This window comes from Rhinopithecus roxellana, chromosome 1 (assembly GCF_007565055.1).
Source record: "Rhinopithecus roxellana isolate Shanxi Qingling chromosome 1, ASM756505v1, whole genome shotgun sequence".
NCBI classification, from domain to species: domain Eukaryota; kingdom Metazoa; phylum Chordata; class Mammalia; order Primates; family Cercopithecidae; genus Rhinopithecus; species Rhinopithecus roxellana.
Window position 1 is genome coordinate 44,894,440 of NC_044549.1, and position 24,408 is coordinate 44,918,847.

Consider the following 24,408-nt stretch of genomic DNA (forward strand, 5'->3'; position numbering starts at 1 on the left):
TCTCCCAGGCTAGAATAAAGTGGTACAATCAGAAAATTTTCCTGTTATTGATAAACCTCTTGTCTTTAATCAATTTGTTCTGTTCTCTTTTTTCAGGAACACCAATTTTATATCTATTTCCTTTTTCATATGTATTATCTTCTTCATAATAATTTTTAGACCATTCTTTTTCTGTTTTGCCTTGTGTGATTCCCTCAAGCTTATCTACTATGCATTCAGTCAATTTAACAAGTATTTGTTAGAATGAGTGCCAGGCACAATTCCTAGCACTAGAAATAATAGCTGCAAACTATAAAGAGACAAAATTTCAGCCTTCTTAAATTCAGAGACAGAAACAACAAAAAACAAGAACTTACCAGGAGGTAAGAAAAAGAAGAGAAAGTTACCGTTTAATGGGTACAGAGTTCATGTTGGGGATGAAAAAGTTTTGGCACAGAAAGTGGTGATGGTTACAGAACACTGTGAATTTATTTATTGCCACTGAAATGTGCACTTGCCAATGGTTAAAAATAAAAAGGTATATATTATATGTATTTTACCATAATAAAAATAAATAAACAACTTTAAAAGGGTTTAGGAAGAGGAAGAAGCTAAGGTTAGTAGGAGACACTGAACTATGAATTTAGTAGCAATTAAAACAGAAAGACTTGGGGAAAAAACTAAAAACCCAAAAAGCAACAAAACAAAAAATTTCAGGCTTCATAATACTTAAGTTCTAGTGGACTACAATATCCCTGACTTTGTCTGTTTATTAATTATTTTACATTAGTTTCTAATGGGGTTTTCATTTTTGTAATTTTTTTGCTTTCTTTTATTTTTCTGAGTTCACTTAACTCACTGTTCTTCTCTTTTTCTTCTTTGAGCATTTTGTCTCAATCTTACTCTTTCTTCCTGTAAGAGATCCTATTATCTTTAATTTCCTTGACACTATGCAACACTGTTTTAAGTTTTTCTGAAGTTCTTTGAGTAATCTGTCTTGTGATATTTATTCTTGACCTACATTTGTTCTTGTTGTCAGTTTATTTTAATGCAATGCAAAATCTCTCCTATAAATTGTCTTCTTCCTGTGACTTTTGTGATGTCACTCTCCTAATTTTAATCTTCTGTTCTTTCCTTAAAAAGTTGTTACTCCCCACCAATTCACCTTTCACTGCGCTCACACGCTCTGCCTTCTTGGTGAATATATCACTTACTTATATGCTGGTAATAAATCATTTACTTTCAATCAAATTGTCTCCAGTGTCTACAACAATGCCAGATCTATACAAAAAGCTCAATAAAAACATGTTCAGAGAATAACTCCCGAGTCTACATTTCCATCTTGCCTCTTGTTCCTATACTCCATATGGTCTAACTCAGTAGGTCTAAATCTTAACTCACAGACTCTCCTATTACCTTGCCTAACTCAAAAAATGGTAATAATATGAAATAAACAAATCTATTCTTCCTCTAGTAGCTCCCATCTGAAAGAATTATGTTACCATTTGTTAAATTATGCTGACAGAATCTGAACATCATCCTTGACTCCTTTCATTCACTCCCGTTTCATTTTTATGTTCTGTGTGGCTACATAATGGTCTCATAGTTGAGTTTAATATCAGGAGGTGGTCATGAATTATTGGCACTCTCTAGCTCAATGGCTCTTAACTGGAGGTAATACCCACCAAACTCCCATCCAGGAAATTTGGGAATGTGCCAAGCCTTCTGGTGGTCAAAATTAATGGGGCACTACAGACATTTAGTGGTTGGGGACCAGAAAGGCTAAATGCTGAACAACTGTGTCAGAAGACACATTAAAAACTCTCTAGCCTAAATGCCAAAACAGCCAAAATATCATAGAAACGATGCATCTAGCTATTTTTTAAGCCACAAGATGGCAATAAACTGCAAGAAAGTCCTAAAAGATGTGGTTAAAAAGAAACACGTAGTTTCCAAATATCTAAACAGGAAAAAAAAATACTTTTTTTAAAATTGAAAATGATGACAAACACTTTTGAATGAACCAATGTATTCCAATTTTTATTTGTAATGGAGATAATGGGTAATTCTTTCCAAATAGATTACCAAAGTGGCACAAAATTTCCTACACTACTGCCAGAAACCTCATTCTGCTAAAAAGAACATGTCTAACAAATTCTTCATTTTTTAGTTATTTCATCTCTTAGAAGGTCAAGTAATCAACAGTGGCAATAGCATGCTATATAATCTTTGTCCTGTAAAGACAGCCAGCCAAATAGCTCTGGTGCCAGTTGAAGAATTAGGTCAGACATCAAACAAATACCTTTACAAAAAAAAAACTAGAAACAAGTGGTGGCCCATAAAACAGTAAACTTCATTTTCTTGAGTGGCTTAGGAATTATTAGCCCCTAAGGCAATTTAAAAATGTTCTAAGGAACTGAAATAAATAAGAACTACTAATATTTTCCACGGTGACAGTGTTAAAATAAAATATTCTCAGACTAAGTTTTGGTATCCTTATTTAAGAAACCAATTATTTGACTGTCATTCCTTTCAACAATATGCTTATTTTGAATGGCTTACAATATATTCTATGTTCCACAAAATACACCTAAATAGTAAGGTATAATTAAATTTCTACTTCCTAACCGAGACAGTGTAAAAGTCTACAAGTTAAGATCACTGTACTCTAAAACCAAATTGCCTGGGTTCAAGTCTTGACTCTAACTTCTTAGATGTATAACCTTGGGCAAGTTACATAAACTCTTTGTGGCCTTGATTTCCTCATCTGTAAATGCGAGTAAAGAGCCCCTACTTCACAAAGCTGTTGTGAAGATGTAAAGAGGTGACACATATCAAGGACAATAGTCTGGCATATAAAAAACATTCAATAAATGTTAGCAGTATTTGCTGTTCATTATTTTATTATTTACTCATTTTTGGTTTTAAAAATTTATGCTGGTATAGGAATTCCTTAGGTCAAGACTGAAGACAATATTAGATCTTAAACCCAACAACCCCATCTTATATCACAGTATCTATAGGATAATGATCTCTGGAGAAAGAATCCTAAACGAGTGCATCTCACTAGCTGTCATGCCTCTACAGGCTCCGGATATGTATATTTTAGCTATGCTCCAACTATTTAATTGCTTTCCAATTTCTTTAAAAATTTGTGTAGATCCTTGCAGGTCATATCTCACACAATGTCTATAGCTTATGCAGCTATAACACTCTCTCAGGGCACACTCGCATTGCAGTGCTGCAGATACACCTGATATATACTCCAATTTTTTGCAAAGTGTATTAATAAACAGACACTGAAGTGTTGGTCTTGATGGTCATCACTGAAATCATCATTCAAAGTTAAGATATTATTGATAATATGTGGGTGATTCCTCTTATATTTCAAGATTAGATCCCTGGTCTACATCTTTCCTAAACAAATTAAGAATGTAATTCCAACAAGTTAAGATGACCAAAAGAAAAAATATCAAAGAATTTAACTTTTTTCTATGAAAAAACCAATTTAAGAAACCAATTATTTGACTGTCATTCCTTTCAACAATATGCTTATTTTGAATGGCTTATAATATATTCTATGTTCCACAAAATACACCTAAATAGTGAGGTATAATTAAATCTCACTATTTAGATTTGATTATACCTCACTAATGTGAGGTATAATGTGTGGTGGGGCTATACTAGTGCTTACTAAGGTTCTCCTTTCCTTCCTGGGTATATAGAAGTATGGAAAAATTATATATCTATAACATTATTTTTTATATATATATATATAGTATATAAATGTGTGTGGTGTGTGTGCGTGTATGTTTGTTACTGCATATATATACACACACATATATGTATATATGCACATACATACACACACATATGTATATATACACATACATAAACACACACATATGTATATATACACATACATATACATATATATCTATATGTCTTCATTCACAGTTCCTGGCTGTCAATGCCCACAGCCCTTGTTATTTGTTAAGCAGTCAAAACCAAAAACATACCTTTTATTAAAGTATTTGGCCTTTTGTCCCTGGTTCCTGAAGCAGCTTCAGACCAGTTTCAGTGATAAAGGTGAAAGACAGTCGTTTGTTAATATTCAAGTACTTTAGGCCTCAGAAGCAGGCCTCAGAAAACAGAATCTCTCTCTCTAATCTTCTCTTGCCATCCTTTCACATGCTCCTTTTTCCTCCCCATGGTAGGCCATAGGAACTAAAAATACACTCTAATTTTCTCCCACCTTTCTTACAGCTGGCCATAAGAAAATTCTCTGACCTACCTTGTCTGTCTGTAGGTCATAAGAACCCCATTTCGAAGGGGACTTGCCTCAAACTGAGGAGAAAGCAATGTTCCACAGAGAGGCCAAAAAATTTGAACGGACAGAACTTCTTGGGTTTCCGCACTCTGTCTATTCGTATTAGATCATACCCTTTTTGTCAAATCACGTTTCTTCACAGTTGCCCATGATTCAACCATGACTATCCAATGAAACCTCCATAAAAGGCCCAAGAGGACAGGGTATGGAGAGCTTCCAGATAAACACACGGTGGTTACTACAGGGTGGTGCATCCACCGAGGGCATGGAAGGTCCACGCCCTTTCTCCAATACCCTGCCCTTTGCATCTCTTCATCTGTATCCTTTACAATATCCTGTATAATAAAGTGGTAAACTTAAGTATCTCCATAAGTTCTGTGAGCCGCTCTAGGAAATTAACTGAACCCAAGGAAGGAAGTCAAGGGAACTTCGATTTGTAGTCAGTCAGTCAGAAACACAGGCAAAACAACCTGGGGCTTGTGATTGGCACTGGAAGTAGAGTTCAGTCTTGTGGAACTGAGCCCTCAAACTGTGGGATCTGATACTATTTCCAGGTAGACGGTGTTGGAATTGAACTGGAGGACACCCAACTGGTATCTGTTGCAGAACTGATTGTTTGCTTGCTGGTGGGGAGAAATCCCTACACATTTGGTCATATAAGTGTTCTGTGTCGATTGTTGTGTGAGAGCAGAAGAAAAACAGTTTGTTTTTAATACAATGTCCCAGACTTTTCTATTAGGCAGGGCCTTGTGCCTTGTTTCAGCCTATAAAATATAAGTGGTAGCAAAATGATCACTTATGGGTTGAACAATGTAAGACTCCTTCCCGTTGCCATATCCACATTCTCTTTTTCCTGGACAACACATACTGAGACAGTGGCTTCATAAAATGGAGGGAGTCTGGATCCTGAGTCACAGGATGAAAGAGCCACCAATGATCCATGTTAGTCTTGGCACGAGAAAGAAACTTGCTGTGCTATGCAAATGAGATTTAGAAGTTTGTTCCTGCAGCATAACTTAGACTAGTCTGATAAATATACAGAGGTACTTCATTTTCCTCTACCAAGTGACCATAGGGGTAAAAGAAGTGGGAGAAAATACATACAAGGGAGTAGAAGTAAAGGAAGACCTAGAGAATGCTGGAAATCTCTGAAAAATGAGGAAGAAAAGTAGAAATACAATAAGACAGCAAATCAATTTTACTTATGTAGTCCTAGGTATATCATTTGGCATCTTTGTTCTGGCCTGCAGACATCTTTGCATACAGACAAAAATATTCCAAGAGCAATTCTTACCTTCGTAACTGAGCATTCTCACTTCTTAATGGTTGCATGGCCAGTGCTATCTCAACTTGAATATCTGTGTTTCCACTTACTGCTGGAAGTACAGATATACATGCCTCCATTTCTGTAACCAACCTCTGAATTTCTGAATCCTCTATAAAAGGAAACAGAAATGAGTAAAATCAATATTATATTTTTGGACAAGATTATTAGTATATATTACTAAAAAGAAAATCTTTATAGATATGCACATTCTTGTTATAAATTCAACTCAATTATTTATAAATCTATTATACAGGCTCCATTTTTCTCTTCCATGCTGCTGGTATTTGCTTCCTCAGAATTCTAAAGAAATTAGTTCAGTAAACTAAAGATTAATCTTAAATCACAGGATTATTACATAAGTGATTTTTTTTTTTGAGTTCAAGAGTCAAGTAGGAATGTGGCTTACACAAATCTCTTAGTCCATACTTACCAAGGGCCACAGTGGACTCCTATGATTGCTATAGGGTTTCCTATAATTGGTTATAGTATTAACATTTATAATACAACCTTTGATCCTAGCATAAGCAAACAATTTACTTTAGGGGGTTAATATGGCAAAATATTGAGTGAGGGTCCACTAAGATAGTTTCATTATTTAATTTTCTAAAGTAGATTGAACACAAGCGGCCACATCTCATTTCATGTGACATCAAAAGGTTGTTAATAATTGTGGAGAGTGGATGTTTTTGGAGACTGCAAACAGACACAGGCGTGGAAGGTAGATATTAATTATTTTGCCTTTTACCTTTGCCCCTCATTCCCATTCATATTTACTATGGGCTAAAAGTACTTAAAATTATTTATTAATTATCTGATAACTAACAGGTTGAAAGTATATTCTAAGTTACAAAAATGTAATCAGTTTCACAGATATTTTAACATCCTGATGAAAAGTACATATACACAGTAAACAACTGTGTTCAATTATCAAGCAGTCTTCTACCAATTTTTATTTGTTTATTTAGAGACGGAGTCTTGCTCTGTTGCCCAGGCTGGAGTGCAAGTGGTGCAATCTCGGCTCACTTCAACCTCAGCCAGTGCCTGCAATCCCAGCGACTCTCCTGCCTCAGCCTCCTGAGTTGCTGGGATTGCAGGCACTGGCCATGATGCTTGGCTTTTGTATTTTTGTAGAGATGGGGTTTCACCATGTTGGCCAGGCTGGTCTTGTACTCTTGACCTCAGGTGATCTGCCTGCCTCAGCCTCCCAAAGTGCTGGGATTACAGCTGTGAGACACTGCGCTGGCCTTCTACCAATCTTTCGTAGAGCAGTTTCACTCATAGGCTTTGGAGGCTGGGACCTGGGCTCCACCACTGTCTGGAGCTATAACCTTGGTCAAGTATTTAACTCATTTTTTTAAACAAATTAATCTTTTTGTAAAAAATTATTTCTTTAAATCGACAAAGAAAAATTGTATAAATTTATTATGTATAATATGTTTTGAAATATGTATATATTGGGATGGTTAAATAGAGCTAATTGACATATGTATTACCTCACATATTTATCATTTTTTATGGCAAAAACACTTAAAATCTACTCTCTCAGCAATTTTTAAGAATACAATATTGTTATTAACTATAGTTATAATGTTATATAGTAGATCTCTTTAACTTATTCCTCCTACCTAATTGAAAGTGTGTATCCTTTGACCAGCATCTCAATTACTTAACTCTTGGAACCTGGTTTCTTCATGGTTAAATGGAGATAAAAACAGTACCTTACAGGATTGGTGAGAAGATTAAATGAGATACTGTTTCTCCAAGTCTCAGTTTCCTCATCAGTAAAATGGGAGTGGTAACAGTACCACATAGGGCTGCTGGGAGGATTAAATGAGATAATGCACATAAAACACTTAGCACTGTGCTGGACACAAGGTAAGTGTTCAATAAATGACAGCCAATGGTATTATTATTATTACCATGATTATGTATCTGATTGTGAAAATGGTAATAAGTTAAAGGTTGAAAACACAGCAATTTTAATATACTAAATCTTTGGTTTAATGGTGCTACATTCATAAAGCATTTTAAGATTTTTTGTCTGCAGACGTTAGGTATTCAATCAATGCTTCCACAATCAATTACTGTGTTTTCCAAGATGACAAAACTGTAACTCATTTCAAGCAAAAGCCATTACTATAAAATACATATACAGAATGGAAACAAATGAATATAATCTGGCTCAGAGACATTTCTCTTAAGAAAAAAAAGTCCTAAAAATAAACTGAAAAGGGCATAAGAAGGTATGGGTTACTTCTCAAAGCGAGATTTGTTAAACAACCTAACAGTTGGCTATTAAAGAAATGACAAGAAGGAATTCTCTGCATCTTTTTAAAATAGAATAATCAGTCTACTCAGGAAGTTAATCATTTATAGGCGTTCTCTAATTAAAATTTTTATCTGTAGAAATTCTCTTTGTTGAATCTTTTCAAGGTCTATTATCAAGTAGAATAAATACACACTTGCAAGCAAAATACTGAATGTTTGATATTCTCAAACACATTTGAAATCCACAGGAAAGAAGGAATCAAAACCTTAAAAAATAAGAATACAGTAAGTAGAACTCATTTTCTTACTAGCTCAAAACACAGTTCTACGGAAAACACCACAAACTCCATTTAAATGATAGCTAAATAATATGACATTGCTATTTAGTATAACACCATACATACTACAGAAAATTGTAAGTCTCATCTACCTTGTTCTGCTACCAGGGCCTTGAGCTCTCCCAACAAATATTTTATAATTCTAATTTTTTCAGCTGTCTCATTCACATTTTTTGCCTTCTGTACATCCTTGACTGTTTTTGTATCTCGCACACGTATGTTTAAATCCTTTCTTTCACTTGTGGTCTCTCTAATTTTCTCTCTGGCACATTTTTCTTCATTAGTGGCCAAGAAAGCTGGTTGTGACTGAGTAGGGCTTCGGTGTGTCTGACTGGCCAGATGCGTTTCTTTTCCATGAGATCGAAAAAGAGACAAATATGTTTGAAAACATTTTAGTAGGTCTGTTTCCTTATGAACTCCTTGTTGTGGTGGAATTCCATTAACAAAGCCCAGTTGCTGCAATGTTGGAACAGCTGATATGTCAGTTTTGGGCAGACTACATGGAACTCCAGGACTGGTATTAAATGAATTCCTTAGAACATCAGTACAGGTTGCAGAAACTGTTTTACCTTGTGATGCAAACTGACTGTCACCATCAGTTTGAACTTCCTAAAGAAAGAGGAAAAACAAGTCTTCAGAAGTATGAGCACTCATTTGTAGGTATTAATTACAACAAACTCAAATATATGAAATATATTTATTAAAAGTTTATTAATATATTTGTTTTGTGAATATTTAATAAGTACTTACTACTATATTTTGAGGATATACTGCAGTCTGTGTAACTATTCCCATACGGTTAGACATTTAAGTAACAGCCAGTTTTTCACTGCTGAAACATTTCTGTAAATATGTTTGTGCAACAGCTTTTTGTATGTTTGAACTTATTTTCTTATGATGTAATTTCCCAAAGTGGACTAATTTTTTATGCTTTTAAACCATCTGTGGTATTGTATTTGTAAACAGTCTATTTTAGTCATGGCCTTGTAATGCTCCCAAATTACAGGGTAAACTAAGCTTTAAAAAACAAGAATCTTGGCCGGGCGCGGTGGCTCAAGCCTGTAATCCCAGCACTTTGGGAGGCCGAGACGGGCGGATCACAAGGTCAGGAGATCGAGACCATCCTGGCTAACACGGTGAAACCCCGTCTCTACTAAAAACTACAAAAAACTAGCTGGGCGAGGTGGCGGCGTCTGTAGTCCCAGCTACCCGGGAGGCTGAGGCAGGAGAATAGCGTGAACCCGGGAGGCGGAGCTTGCAGTGAGCTGAGATCCCGCCACAGCACTCCAGCCTGGGTGACAGAGCGAGACTCCGTCTCAAAAAAAAAAAAAAAAAAAAACCAAGAATCTTTATTGTACTGAGGAAAAAAATCCAACTTACTTACTTTGAAGCTAAAAATATTAGTAAGTTTCTGATATTAGAAACTTGCCTATTAATAAAAATACTAATTATAACAAACTCGAATATTACTCAAATATTACTAAATACAAGTTACTACTCCTAACCATATAGTAGTTACATAGACTATGGTATATCCACAACATACAGTATTAACAAGTTATTAAAAATTCACAAATGGTATATATTAATAAACATATTTTCAATAAAGTATTATGTGAAAGAAGCAGTATATAAGACTGCATAAAGTTTACTTATAACTTTATTTTAAAAGGAAAGCAAAGTTAACAAATACAGACCAGAAACTAAAACCTGTACAGATGATTAAACAATTGGAAAGAACTCTATCAGTGTGTTAAAAGCAGTTGTACTTGGGTGGTCAGTATGGTTGATTTTTTTTTTCCCCCTACTGATCTCTTTCCCTCTAACGATCTCTTTCCCTCTTTCTCCTTCATTATTGTCATTAATACATAGGTAAAACTTTTCTTTCTTTTTTTGAGACAGAGTCTCACTCTGTAGCCCAGACTGGAGTGCAGTAGCACGATCTCACTCACTGCTAACTCCCCTTCCTGGGTCCCGGTTCAAGTAATTCTCCTGCCTCAGCCTCCCAAGTAGCTGGGATTACAGGCATGTGCCACTATACCCAGCTAATTTCTATATTTTCAGTAGAGATGGAGTTTCACCATGTTGGCCACGCTGATGTTGAACTCCAGACCTCGTGATCTACCCACCTCGGCCTCCCAAAGGGCTGGGATTACAGGCATGAGCCACAGTGCCTGGCCATAAACAGGTAAAACTTTTATAGCAAAAAAAAAAAAAAAAACCTGATCTTTAAATCCTAGTGCATTAAGTTACAATCAATAAATTCAACAGTCCTTCCTCAATGACTGCTATAAGTGAATAGTTACTTATGTAGTATACAAACTGTACGCACAGAATGAACCTGTGGAGGGCAGGGTGGCCGCTGAGGTGACCAGACTGGGGTGGAGGTACATAAGCCATAACTAGAATGAGGAGTTGCCTGAGATTCTATAAGTAAGAGGGAGAAAAAATTAATCACATATCCTACTTTTTATACAATAACCAAGCAATTTAATTAGAACTTACACTCATGATTTTTAAACAGCATTCATACTCACCAGCGTGAGATAAAGCATGGCATGGTACAGCAGGAATTCCATTAGGGATGTTCTTTGAAGTCAAGTCATTCATCAGTGACATTTGAGTCTGCACATGTTCACAGAGGGCTTGGTATATTATGGGTGAATACATTCTATAATGATCTTGCAATGACCAATTTTGTTCTAGGTCTGATGTGTCTCTTTCACTTCTAGCAGAAGCTTCATTAGGTATCTGTTTCTTATTATCTGAAGATGCTAACGTGGAAGAAGAAAAAAAGTTCTTGAAATATGATTCTTCAAAAATTCTTACCATAAGATTTTAAAAGAAAGGGCTCTCAGAAGTAGTACAATTCATCACACACTTCATAGAAGGGCTTTACCACTATCACCCCCAGTAAAGAAAATCACCTCAAATTCTTTCTGAAAGTAATTAGTGTTTTAAGTTTTCCCAGTCAAAAATTATCTATACTAATTCTTACAATTCCCATTTTTTTATGCTACTTGCCATGTGTAAAATCTCTCCTTCAATTTTAACACTTCTTTTAAGGGAGTTATATTATCCCTAAAGTCCAATCAAACTCCTTCACCTTGTTCCTTGTCAGTTCACGTTGTCAAGGGAAAATGGAATAGGAAAGAGAATTGTTTGTACAATTCTGATGCTTTGGGTCCTCAAAAACAAAACAAAACCAATCAAACAAACAAAATCTTAGCCTGGCATTTAAAGTTTTCCAAAGCTTGACCACAACCTACTTTTCCAACTATCGTCCCATCACCTCCAACTCAAATTTTTCATTTCAGCCAGGCCAATTTAGTTACCCAACAAGCTTTTCTCACCTTCCAATAACATTGTTCATGATGAACCATTCCTTCTAATCCAATTGTAACCACTCACCAAGGCTCATCTGAGTTTCCTTCTTCCATGAAGGCTTTTGCAATCCAATCATTCCAGTCTAGTGACTACTCTTCACCACCCCAGAGCACATATTGTCTTTACAAATCATATGCCACTGACACACTGCCTTATATTGCTTATCTTTCATCCTCCTGCCTTTCTGACTAAACCGTAAGTTTCTTTAAGCAGGGCTGTACTTCATTATTTTGTCTTACAGAGCCTAGTATTAGTCTATGAACAAGGTAGAATTAACAAAGTATTAACAAAGTAATAAGTAAAAAATAACAAAGTTTTCTACATAGCACTACCTATAGATTGGTATAACAATCTGAAATCTATTTCCCTAATTAAATCCCCTTCCCAAATGTTTTTTTAAAACACTATTAACAGAAATGAGAATATTCTGGTAAATCATAGGTTATCAGTATACAAAACAAATTTAGCAAAACATATGGCTAATTGTCGCACCTACCAAAGCTAAACATACATATATCTATGACATAACAATTCCACTCCCAGGTATACACCAATAGAAATGAGTGCTTATGTCTACTAAAAGACATGTACAAGATTGTTCACAGCAGCTTGATTTGCAGTAGCCCAAAGCTGAAAACACCAAATAGCCATGAATAGCAGAAATGGATAAACCGTGGTATACTCACAGACTGGAATACTATATAGCATTAAAAAAAAACACAAAGTACTGATATATACAACTACCTGGATGTTTAATACACATCAGGCGAGTGAAAGTAGTCAAACACAAAGGCGCATAGTGTTCAATCACATTTAGAGAAGTCCTCACACAGGTAAAAGTCACAAATGGAAATAGAAGTCAGGAAAATGGTTACACAGGGATAAGGGTCTAGGTGATGGTGAGGGTACTGACAGGGAGGGAACCTCGCAGGGTGCTAAAAATTTTCTATATCTTCATCTAGGTGGTGGCTACAGGGGTGTATACATAAGCAAAAATTTATTGAGATTTCTGTGCCTTAAAATTAGTTATGAAAAGTATTCCTTATTTTTTTAAAAAACAAAATAATTAAAAATTTAAAACTAGAGAATCCCTCAAATATACAGTTTATTGAAAATAAAAACATTACTAAAAGCATAAAACTTCCATGTAAAAGCAAAAACAGAAAAAGTTAAAGGCAGATTAAATACTATAACCAGTGAAAATAGAAAAAAAATTTAAAGAAAATACTTAATATTTGACTATGAAAATGGCTGAAGATATCAGATGCTTCCTTTTTGACTTGGGGTATGTTTCTTTTTGAGATGATCTATTCCTATGAATGTACTTTCCAGACCTAAATACAAGCTTTAACACTTATTAGCTGAGTAACCTTGAGCAAATTAACTTCTCTTGACCTCTTTTTCTTCATCATAAAAATTGTAATAATGCCTATTTTATAAGATTATTGTGAGATGTAAATGAAGTAACACTTGTAAATTTCTTAAATCAATGTCTAGCACACAGTAAAAACTCAATGTTAAATATCACCAAACAGCTGCACTCTTACAATAGACAAGCAAATATATCATATTCATAAATCATGCTATCTGATGTCAGTAATAAACCTCTGAACATGTCCCCTCTGAGATGATTAAAATCAAAAGTAGTAAAAGTTACCTTCACTATCTGAACAGATCAGCTCAAACAAAACTGGTTAATAAACTTCTATAAAGCAAATACTATTTCTTATTGGAAATATAATTTTATAATAAATCAAATGGAAAAGCCCTCTAAAATATTTTAACTTTGAAATCTAAAATGATGGAGGGCGAGATCATAGCCCATGACCATCTAGCATACCACGAGTCCTTTCCTCTTGATTCCTGGGTCTTTCCTTCTGCTCTTGGATTTCCTTTGGTCCTTAAGAATTGGCTAGTTTGAGGAATTCTCAGATTTCACACACAGGTCACAGCATCAGGCTCTTATTTACTTTCTTTTCAAGGCGTGGTTTTCATGGTCTCTAATAAAGCTGAGCTACATTATGCCTCAGCCAGCAGATGTCACCAACTAACGTAAATTAATAAATTCCAACCTATTTCTTAAAAATCAAAGCCTTAGAACTAAAATGACTTCTTTTGCTCCTTTATAAACTCAGTCCACACAAAACTCTACTGATAATGTTGAGTAACTTTACTTAACAATATGAAGTCTTAAAGCCAACAATCCAAGTTAGAAACCATAAGGGAAAGACTGCAGTTATATGACTACTACACAATTTTAAAATAAAACTAATGACCAAATAGTCTGTTATTACATAAATACAAATGAAGTATATTTTCTTGCTCTTGTTAATTACACCAGCACACTCTACATGAAAATTTTAGCTATTGGTGTGGCAATATGTTTAAGTGATATCAGGTGATAACTAAAATTCACGAAAGGAATGTATTCATTTACTCAATCCACAAAACTTTTTTAGTCCCTGAAGTCTAGCTGCTGTGCAAGCACTGTCTGACAGAAAGTTATTCCTGCCACTCGAATATAGAACACACATCCAGTGCAGGTAAGAGCCACTGGATGCCTACTATCATTTGAAATATGTGAGAACATCTGGCCTTTATGAGGGGCAATCAATGCTCAAAGGACTTTTGCCTGTGGCTGGTTTAGCTCCCCAAGATGAAGACAGCAATATATGTTACTAAAAGCAAAATCATGAAAGTATTCAACACAGTTATCACATGTAAAAGCTCCTTATTTAAAAAATACATATTTTATTTAATGCCAGAATCACTCTCAAAAAAGCTCAATACAATTCTGGAAGGGTTTCTCTGCCTCCTTACTCCCAGAATGCATCATGGTGTGCTTACCTGACTCCATAGGCATTCAATGATTGGGTAGGTCCCAGATAGAAAGTACATGAGGGGGCCATTCCCCAGAAGACAGTTAACAAAAAATAGCAAGATAATGTGTGTTAAAAGTAAAATAATACATGGATACTAGTTAACATGCTGTAATAGATTGCTTAAAGTTCTTTATGATTACTTCATTTGGAAAGAGATGGTAAACAGAACAAGTGATGAGCTTGGATTTTGTGTATTGTTGAGCATTGTGGTAACACAGCAAAATCTTGTATTATTGGTTAACAGCTGCCAACCACACACACACACACAATTAGGAACTAATTTCTAATACTGCAACCCTAAAGAAGATTGCCCTGTGGAAATAGGTCCTTCCTTCTGATTAATATAGGAGAAAGAACAATAGGAATATTGCATCCTGATCACAGGCCAGAACTGCTGATTCGGCTGTAATCCAAATAAGAATTTAATGCTATGGACCCAGAAAGCCAGAATCTTCCATCTGCCAATCCAAATCCACCTCTACTGGTCTTCACCTTGCTCTCCCTGGAATGCTGATCTATATGGGCTGCAAAGAGACACTCCTCCAATATGTCTTGCTGTATATACCAAAAAAGCAAGGCTTTGACCTAAACTCCTTACCTGGGCCACTTCTCAGGGTTGTGTTTGCAGTAAGCAACCTTGAAGGATGAGGTAAGGTTTCCCTCTGGCACAAGCACAGGCTTGATTACTGCTTACTATCAAAGTGACCGATTCCCCAAGCTCAGTGTTCCTCAGCTGCAACCTAAACCTGTGCATCCATATGGGTCCACTGTATCACCCCAACAGGAACTAGGGTGAATAAGAACCAACACAATATGCTGATGCACATACTGCTTCCTGTGCTGTGAGTAATAAAGTCCTTTGTCTCTGACCCAGTAGTCTTGTCTTCTGCTAGCATCCATGACACAGTAAGACAAGATTACTAGCTCGTTAAGAGTCAAATCCCAGACCTGATATACATCAGTAAGGCTTCAGTTGGGTTCAATCCAATGGGAGTCTTGGCATATCAAGGAAAGGAAGAAGCATGAAGTCAGAATATACACTTATTCCTGCTCCCCTTCTATGAGGCCACCTTGGGCTGACTTCGTCCTTTCAATGAAGCTCACTGCTCTTCTCAAGGTAGCATATTCTACAAACAGTATCTCTTTCTAGATCCAGTAACCTTTCTCTCTCCTAATCCCTTATGGTCTAGAGATGGTAACAGCTCTGCTGCTGCTGCTGCTAGCACTAGGCTCATGCAACCTAGTAGGCAAAACCTGTGGTTTTCCTATACCCTACTCGTATCTTTATGAGTCCCTTTGTAAATAAACATAAATCCTCCTCGAATTACCTGAATTTGAGTGTTGCCATCTGTTTCTCGTTGGAACTCTGACTGACAGAAGCAGTTAAGTCAGGATCCAATAAGTTGATACCATGACACCCATTGTCAGTCACATATATCGCAAATAATAGTTGCTTGAGGAAAGGTGCCCTGGATAAGAAATAACCTGCCTACAGACAAAAAGCAGGAGACTGGAGGAACAGGTGCTACCACTCCTTTCTTTCTCAATTGCGCCCCAATAAAAAGACTTCTGCTTTAAGAGTTAAGGCCAGGGTTTAGCACTCTTTTTCTTAAAAGGTCAAATAAATATTTTAGGTTTAGCAGGCCAGATGATCTCTGTCACAACTACTCAACTCTGCCACTGTAGGACAAAAACAGCTAATAAAAACACATTAATAAATTAGCTTGGCTGTATTCTAGTAAAATCTTATTTACAAAATAAAATAACTAAACATTACTTAAAAAACTGGCTGTACTGTGCTGAGCTTAGACCAATGCTATCCAATAGAAATATAATGCAAACCATATATGTAATTTAAAATTTCCAGTAACTACATAAAATAGGTAAAATTACTTTTCATATTTATTTAAATCAATATATCCAAAATATTAACATTTCAGTGTATAATAACTGAAATTTTGTATTAAATCTTCTAAATCTAGCATATATTTTACATAAAGCACAATCTAGATGCTAAATTCTCATCAGAAATACTTGGTCTATATTTAGATTTAACAAAATTTACACTTGAAAAGGTAGGTTCACATGTCCAAGTTATTCCAAACATACTTAAAAGTTTTATAACTGGATCAATTACAGTTTTCAAATTTAATTTTAAATTAATTTAAATTAAATAACATTAAAAATTCAATTCCTTGGTCGTACTAGTCATATTTCAAGTGCTGAATAGCCACATGTGGCCAGTGGCTACCATCTTGAATAGTACAGGTCATGATAATATAAGGCTATTGTTACTGGCCTCCAAGATGAGTTACGTTTCCCCTGCCTTAGTTCTCTACCTCGGGACTATCTGAAACATCAACCTCTAGTCCCATGAATGCTCTACTGACACTTTCTCAGCCTCCTTGCCTAAATCCTGATCTCTTAATATATAGGGATAATGCCTTATAAGACTTTCTAAACTTCATTCCTTGCCCAAGCTGAATCTAAGCATGCACTACAGTGCTGACATTTCTGGCCCACCTAAACTATAGAACTGGCTAGTGTAATTCTCGTCCATCTGAATTCCCATTGTGGACTTTCTCATCTTCATTTTGGGCTATCTTGTTCTCTAGGCCTCCAAGGGAAAACATAACCAAAACTTTCTTGTTCTAAACTAGGAAAAGTTAGCCATGAGGATGTAAAGTACCCTTGGCTATATTGACCATCAATCAGCAGCAGGCTCTCTTTCCTTACTGATCCAATTTTACCTCCTTATGTACCATGTATCCTAACTGTGCAGCTTGACAAGTTTGGCTTGAGTAACTTAGGATATATATATATATATAAAATAATCTTAAAGCAACTACTAGAAGTATCTACCTGAAATACAACCAATTTATGATTATCTATGAAAACGAGTGGCAGGGAAAATTAAGATAACTCTATATACCTCGCAAATGTCATTCTGAGTTTGAACTTTTTCTCCTACAAAACTCAGACAGTCTCTTTTTCTAGTTTTCTTCTTGAGAAAACGATAGCAAGCAAACTGGACTACTCAGTGATTAGAAGCTGAATACAGAAAGGCATAAGCACACATAAACCTAACCAATACTGATTATTAAAATGAAAGTCAACTGTATAATCCTGATAATTGATCAAAATCCCCACAATTAAGGATTATCTTTAAATAACTAAGAGAAAAAAGGCTTACATGTTTCTTTCTGGACTACCAAAGGAATAGCATGTTTTTCACATCTTTTCTTTTTTGATCCATATCTTTTGCTTTCTAAAGGTCTAGAATTAGATCTGTTTTCTAAATATGCTGTTTCTGAACCTATTAATAAAACAAAAATGTGTTAACATCAAAATAATGACTTGAGATAAGGTGTTCAGCAAAGAATTTTAAAAAATAAACCTGAATCTTCATTTCTCAAAATGTCCCTCAGCAAAGAAGCACAACCATCAAGCCCATGTACAGTTTCCGCCTGTAAGGAATAAAGTCATTTAGAATACATTTGTATATAACTGTTAGTGTAGGAAAAAATATATATTATGTAGTTTTAAAATTTGTTTATTTACAAACAATTTATTATTGGTAGAAAAGATGTTTTAAAGCAACAGATTTCATACTTCCTTAGAGCAATTAATACTTCGCATTTTATTCCTACTTTTTAGCTACTATCTGAAAACTAATTAAAATAGTGTGTATTGTATCTATTCAATCTTACCTGACTTTCTGCATCAGAATGGATGGAATAGCCAGAATCTGCATTAAAACGTGATATTTTTCTTAAATAGGTCCTGGAAAACAAGCTCATTAATATTTTTACAAATATTTTCCCCAAAATACATTACTAAGTAGTCATCTTCTTTCCAGCAAAGACAAGAAAGCTTGTCCAACCATGTACAAGACGAATTTATAAACACATTTTGAAGATTAGAAAGACTGTTAAATACTAAAATGATTAACATGGGTAGATATAAAAAGTTGTTCCCCAGAGCTTGTGATAGTAGAGGCCTACCTAATTTTCTGGGGTAGACGACATGTCATCCAGCCCAAAGACCTGAAAAACATCTTGAAATCTGAAGTTGTAAACGTCTTCATAAGTACTTACGCTTTCTTTCCATTTGTTAATTTAGCAGGTCCAGTGTGCCTTCCTGAAGATAACACCTATGACATAATACATTATAGCAGATAAACAAATATTTTTCTATTATATTTTCAATATGCTATCGTGACAAAATTTAATGTCATTTTTTTCTTTTATTCATCTTCTCAAACTGAAACTCCGTACCCATCAAACAATACCTTGCCATCCCCTCTTCCCCCTGACCCTAACAACTACCATCCTAGCTTCTATGAATTTTACTACTCTAGAAACTTTATATAACTGGAATAATACAATATTTGTCCTTTTGTGACTGGCTTATTTCCCTTAGCATAATGTCTTCAAGCTTCATCTATATTGTAGCATGTGTCAAAATTTTTCTTCCTTTTTGAGGTCAAATACTATTCCATTGTATGTACCATATTATTCACTGTTTTAATTAATGTGATCTATTCTAAAAATCCACAATTACAATTTAATTCATATATTAAATTTCTTTTATGTAAAATGTCAAGCAAACAACACATATATTTGTTCCTTAAGCCTGTTTAAGGTAAAAAGGAAATTGAGATATTATTTTAAACCAAAATTAACTACTACACTAAGTTTAGACTATACTAATCCCAAAATATGTTCTATATTCCCAAATTCTTTGAAACATACAAGTTAATTCAAGATACAGAACAGAGTTTTTAACTCTGCTTCCTTTTATGTACATTCTTTGGAATGCCTGATTAGACCAGCAAGAACTCTGCCCTTTATCTACATCTCATTGTCTTAATCTTACTTTTTAAATTCATATACCACTGTTGCTTTCTTAAATTTTTTTGTTTTAAAAGTGACATAATGGACAACCTTTTGTGTAGAAAAAGAGGAAAAAAATAAGCATTTGCTTTTACATGCATCCAGTATCTTGGGAGTTATGCCAGAAACAGTTAATCATGGATGCCTCTGGGGAGGGAAACTGAGTATCTGGGGGACAGAGCGAGAAGGGACACTTTCCACGGTATACTATTTTATATCTTAATAACTTTATATCAGATAAATATAATCTCTATTCAAAATAATTTTAAATAGACATAAGAAAGTCCCTGACTCCCTCCTCGTTCCACCCTCCAGATGTAGTCACTGTTGACAGTTTCATTTACAATTTATCTTGACATATTTACATATTGCATCTCAAGATAGCTTTGAGCAGTTACTACCAAACTTTCTGGAGTTACATGGCATTCTATTATATGCTTGAATATGTGCTCCATCCTTCTGTCACTGAGAATACATTTTTTAAAAACTGGGTTGGTAAGAATTATACTTCTTGAGATAACTTGGAATATGATGGAGGGTCATGAAGCCAGCAGTGAGAACATCACTCCACTGGTCTCTGTGTCACACTCTCAGGGTCTTTCCCTTTGGTATATCTATGTCGATGTCCTGGCTGGAATCATAATAACAAATCCAAGCCATGACACTGTAATACTGTACCCTGGATCCAGTCCAAAAACAACTACCACAATTATTCTTTCAAAAAAAAAAATTTTTTTTTAAAGTACACTGTCTGAGGTACATGTCTGGCATAACTGTAAGGTTATATATGGTGTTTCTCCAAAAAATATACACAAGGCTATATTATAGAAAATCTAGTAAAGAAAATTACCCATGATAAAAGCACCTTGAAACAGTAACGATCATATTGGAACAATTCCTTTCAATTTTTTTTTTGTAGTTTCTACTATGAAATAATAGTACAAAGAAGCCCTATATATGCTTCAGATTCTGTGACCCTTGACGTTTTCCATATTCTCTCTCAATATGTATACACAGCATTATTTTCTGCCTGAACCATTAGAGTTAAGATATAATTAGAGTTGCAGATATAATACTTCTTTACTCCTAAATATTTCCTAAAAACAAGGCCATTCTCTAATATAACCATAGTATAATTATCAAAACCAGGAAATTAACATGGATACAGAATTAGGATATAATGTTCAGACCTTATTCGCAAGTTGCCAATTATCCCAATACTGCTCTTTACAAAAAAACAAAAAAAAAACAAAAAAAACAAAAATCCCTCTGGTTCATGCCCAATCCACGCTTACATTCTGTTTCTATGAGTTTTAACTATTTTAGATACTTTATATAAGTAAAATCATGCAATATTTGTCCTTCTGTGACTAGCTTATTTCACTTAGCATAATGTCTTCAAGGTTCGTCTCTGTTGGTGCATATGACAGCTAGTTCCTTCTTTTTAAAGGTTGAATAATAGTCCATTGTATGTATATACCATATTTTCTTTATCTATTCATCTGTAGATAGACTTTTGGGTTGTTCCCACATTTTGGCTATTGTGAATAGTGCTGCAATGAACACGAGAGTGCAAATATCTCTTCTATATCCTGATTTCAATTCTTTTGGATAAATTCCCAGAAGTAGAATTGCTGGGTGATATAGTTCTATTTTTAATTTGGTGAGGAATCTCCATATTGTTTTCCAAAGCGGCTATAGCATTTTACATTCCCATTGACAGTGTACAAGGATTCCAATTCTTCCAAATCCTTGCCAATACTTGTTTTTGTTTTTTTAATAAGTCATCCTAACAGGTGTTAGGTGATAGCTCATTGTGGTTTTAATTTGCATTTCCTTGATGATTAGTGATGTTGAGCATCTTTTCATATACCTGTTGGTCATCTGCACATCTTCTTTGGAAAAATGTCTATTCAAATCCTTTTTTCATTTTTTAACTAGGTTATGTGTTGTTCTGCTTTTGAGTTATAGAAATTCCTTATATGTATTTTGGATTATTTATCAGACACATGGCTTGGAAATATTTTCTCCCATTCTGTAGACTGCCTTTTCCCTCCATTAATCATTTCCTGTACTGTGCAGAAGCTTTTTAGTTTGATGTATCCACGTTCTTCTTATAATTCCCCTGCTCAGCCCTGGAGTTGGTCATTTCTCCAAAAAGCCAGGACTCCTTAGTGGACAGTGGTACTTGGAAACCAAGATCTAGGTACTAGATGTGTTCTTTGCTATCGAGGCTTCCAATCTTTTTTTATATGCATTTTTTACTTAGTCATAATAACTAGATATTTGCAATTTTAAATCCTGTGTTTTCTACTTTTAAATCTTTTTCATATTCAGAAATTTTTAATGGTTGTATAGTATTTCTTTCAGTGGAAGTAATATAACATGGTCTTGGTTTGCTTCCTATTTTTCACAATTAAGAAAACAAACCTGGAATAAGCCTATCTATTGAAAACAGCCTTTTCATATTTCGGATTAAAAGGAAAATTATTTGGTGAAAGGTTATTAGTAATTTAATAACCCTTGATACAAACTGCAAAGCTGCTCTCCAAAAGGAGTGTCCTAATCACAATACAGGAGAATCAGTTTGCTTTATTTTACACTTACTTCTAATGGGTTATTATCACTAAACTTTTAATTTTGCTATTTGAGAAACATACAAGCATTTCTTAGTAGTCATCTCTCCTACCAACAAGTACAAGATAAAACTGCCTTTGTAGAACGACTTGGAGTGTACTAGTAAGGTCTTTCATTTCCACTTAATCCATACCCTGTGAGTTGTCATTATTTCTGTGAGGTGGGAACCTAAACTTCAGAAAAGTTTGTTCAAAGTCACACATCTACTAAGTAAAAGTTTAAAAGAAGAATGGACTCTGGCATCAGCTTTGTGAGTCTGATTCTTGTTTCCACAGCTGTGTAACTGCTACGTTATTTGAACCCTCCAGCCCTCGATTTCCTCATATATAAAATAGGGATAATAGTACTTACCTCATAAGGATATTGTGACTATGAAATGAGTTATTTTATGTAATACATAACTTAGAGTAGTATCTACCACATAAGTCCTATCTAAATGTTAACTGCTGTTATCATTAAGATGGTGGCAAACTACGAGTTTTTAAGGGAACTAAATGTTGTATGTCTACCAACTGTGTGATCGATGTTTTTACCGGGTTCTCTGATTTAACCTTCTCAATTTTTTGAGACAGGATTTTATGCTTATTTCTGCCTATTTTGCAGCTAAGGAATAGAAAGTTCTGAGAAGTAAAAACTAGTAGACTCTCAATCTGCAGGTGACTGAAGCTAGGAAAGCTTAAGTCACTCGAGCCAGCGGCGAAGGCTGGGACTCGAACCCCGGTCTTACCCCAAAGTCGGCAGGCTACGATGATTTAAACAGAAACACATCGAGAGACCAAGCGGGTGTGTCACGACGGGAAGATTAGGTGTTCCTTGCACCTCTGTCCCAGCACTTTAATGTCGCCTCATTGTCTTTGTCTTTTTTCGAGCAGTTTTACAAGTCCCTGGCCCGTAAACCCCCCTGTCCCTCGAGCCATCCCCACAGTGGACTCCTCAGGTCCTCAGCCCTCACCTGGCCCGGTCGAGATCCGGACCTGACCATCTCTCGCAGCCTCAGAGAAGCCCAGACCGAAGGAAGTGAAACCTCACGGTAAAAAGAATTAACCGCCGTGGGCTCCCGGACCTTCTTGGCCCGCCTGCCGAACTTCCGCTTCCGGAAAGGATCCCGCCGAACGCCGCGCTTCATAGTCTGCGACCTGCATCCACTCCCTTTCTCCTGCTCCAGGCCCAGCGCCTTGGGCGTGCGCAATAGATCCCGCCGGCTTCCCGGCTCGTCACCCACCGGCAGGGGGTAGGAGAAGCCAATAGACGGCGAACGGGGCGGGGCCTAGGCCTGGCTGGGGCGGGGCCGGGGCGGGGTCGCTAAGAAAAGAGTTAAGCGGTGCGGTTCCAGGGCTTGCGGTGGGGGAAACAGGGGCGAGAACCCGCCAGCACCAGAGGAAGGGACAGGGGTAGGAGGCGGATAGGTTTCAGAAGAAATTGCGCGCGACTTTTTGGGTTTTCGCTCTTTATTTTTATTTTGGCATCGTGTGCCTTTTGGATGATTTTATTCTTGATATTCTATAAAAATAAGACCTCCGGGTTGTTACCTTTGCCTAAGTGTAATGGCAATTTCAGAATTATTCCCTGTGGCCACTGATCTCAGATGTTCGTTAGTTGGGATTTGGGGTTTACTTCCATGCGTACTTGTCTCCTCTTGTGTTGAGGTAATTACTTTTGATGAAGAGTGACACAGCATTCTTAGTATTGGCATGTGCACTCAGTTTAATGAGGATTTTAGTCATTGGTTTTTAAGGCATTGGGTTTGGGGTTAATGATTTAAATCGAATTGAAGAGAGATAACTCAGTTTATTCCGTTTCAACTGTCACCCAGGCAGGAGGGCAGTGGCGCAATCTCAGTTCACTGCAACCTCTGCCTCCTGGGTTCCAGCGATTCTCCTGCCTCAGCTTCCCTAGTAGCTGGTATTACAGGTGCACGCCACCACGCGCGGCTAATTTTTGTATTTTTAGTGGAGAAAGCGTTTTGCCATGTTGGCTAGGCTGGTCTCGAACTCTTGACCTCAGGTGATTTGCCCGCCTTGGCCTCCCAAAGTGCTGGAATTACAGTGGTTAGCCACCACGCCCAGCCTCATTTCTTTTTAATGGAGAAAAGAGCTACCCTTTAAAAGTCTGTTACCATTAATGTCAAAGCCCAGGAACTAAAATATGTCCACCAATATATCACACACTTATCCTGAGTGATTTTAGGAAACTTGAGTATTTCACAGATTTAGTTTTGAATTAGATCAAACTGTGAAAACCTCTCCCTTCCTTCCCCAGCCCTCATGTAACTTCATAACTTTCTAACATATTCACCTGAAATTCAGGGTTTTTTTTTTTAGTTAAGTTGATTTTTAAAAATTCATCTTGATTTTTCTTGATACAT

At 36.0% G+C, this 24,408-nt stretch overlaps 1 protein-coding gene across 7 annotated transcripts in view; it reads right to left on the reverse strand.

Annotated features, from left to right (window-relative positions):
* CCDC14 (coiled-coil domain containing 14) overlaps positions 1 to 23,267 on the reverse strand; it is a 49,940-nt gene extending 26,673 nt beyond the window's left edge. Inside the window, exons 1-10 of one of the 7 annotated variants that reach the window (XM_030942262.1) lie at positions 22,996 to 23,267; positions 18,609 to 18,664; positions 18,222 to 18,294; positions 17,909 to 17,978; positions 17,705 to 17,827; positions 10,780 to 11,016; positions 10,575 to 10,669; positions 8,812 to 8,851; positions 8,335 to 8,589; positions 5,604 to 5,745 (exon numbers count right to left, since the gene is read on the reverse strand). In XM_030942262.1, the coding sequence (XP_030798122.1) occupies positions 5,604 to 5,745; positions 8,335 to 8,589; positions 8,812 to 8,851; positions 10,575 to 10,669; positions 10,780 to 11,016; positions 17,705 to 17,827; positions 17,909 to 17,978; positions 18,222 to 18,294; positions 18,609 to 18,664; positions 22,996 to 23,169 (1,265 nt within the window). In that variant the 5' untranslated portion in view covers positions 23,170 to 23,267. Of the gene's footprint in view, positions 1 to 5,603; positions 5,746 to 8,334; positions 8,852 to 10,574; positions 10,670 to 10,779; positions 11,017 to 15,839; positions 16,195 to 17,704; positions 17,828 to 17,908; positions 17,979 to 18,221; positions 18,295 to 18,515; positions 18,665 to 22,770 lie in introns of those variants that run through there. The other 6 variants (XM_010354828.2, XM_030942269.1, XM_030942260.1 and 3 more) reach the window with 6 other exon arrangements.
* Positions 23,268 to 24,408: the final 1,141 nt, after the last annotated feature.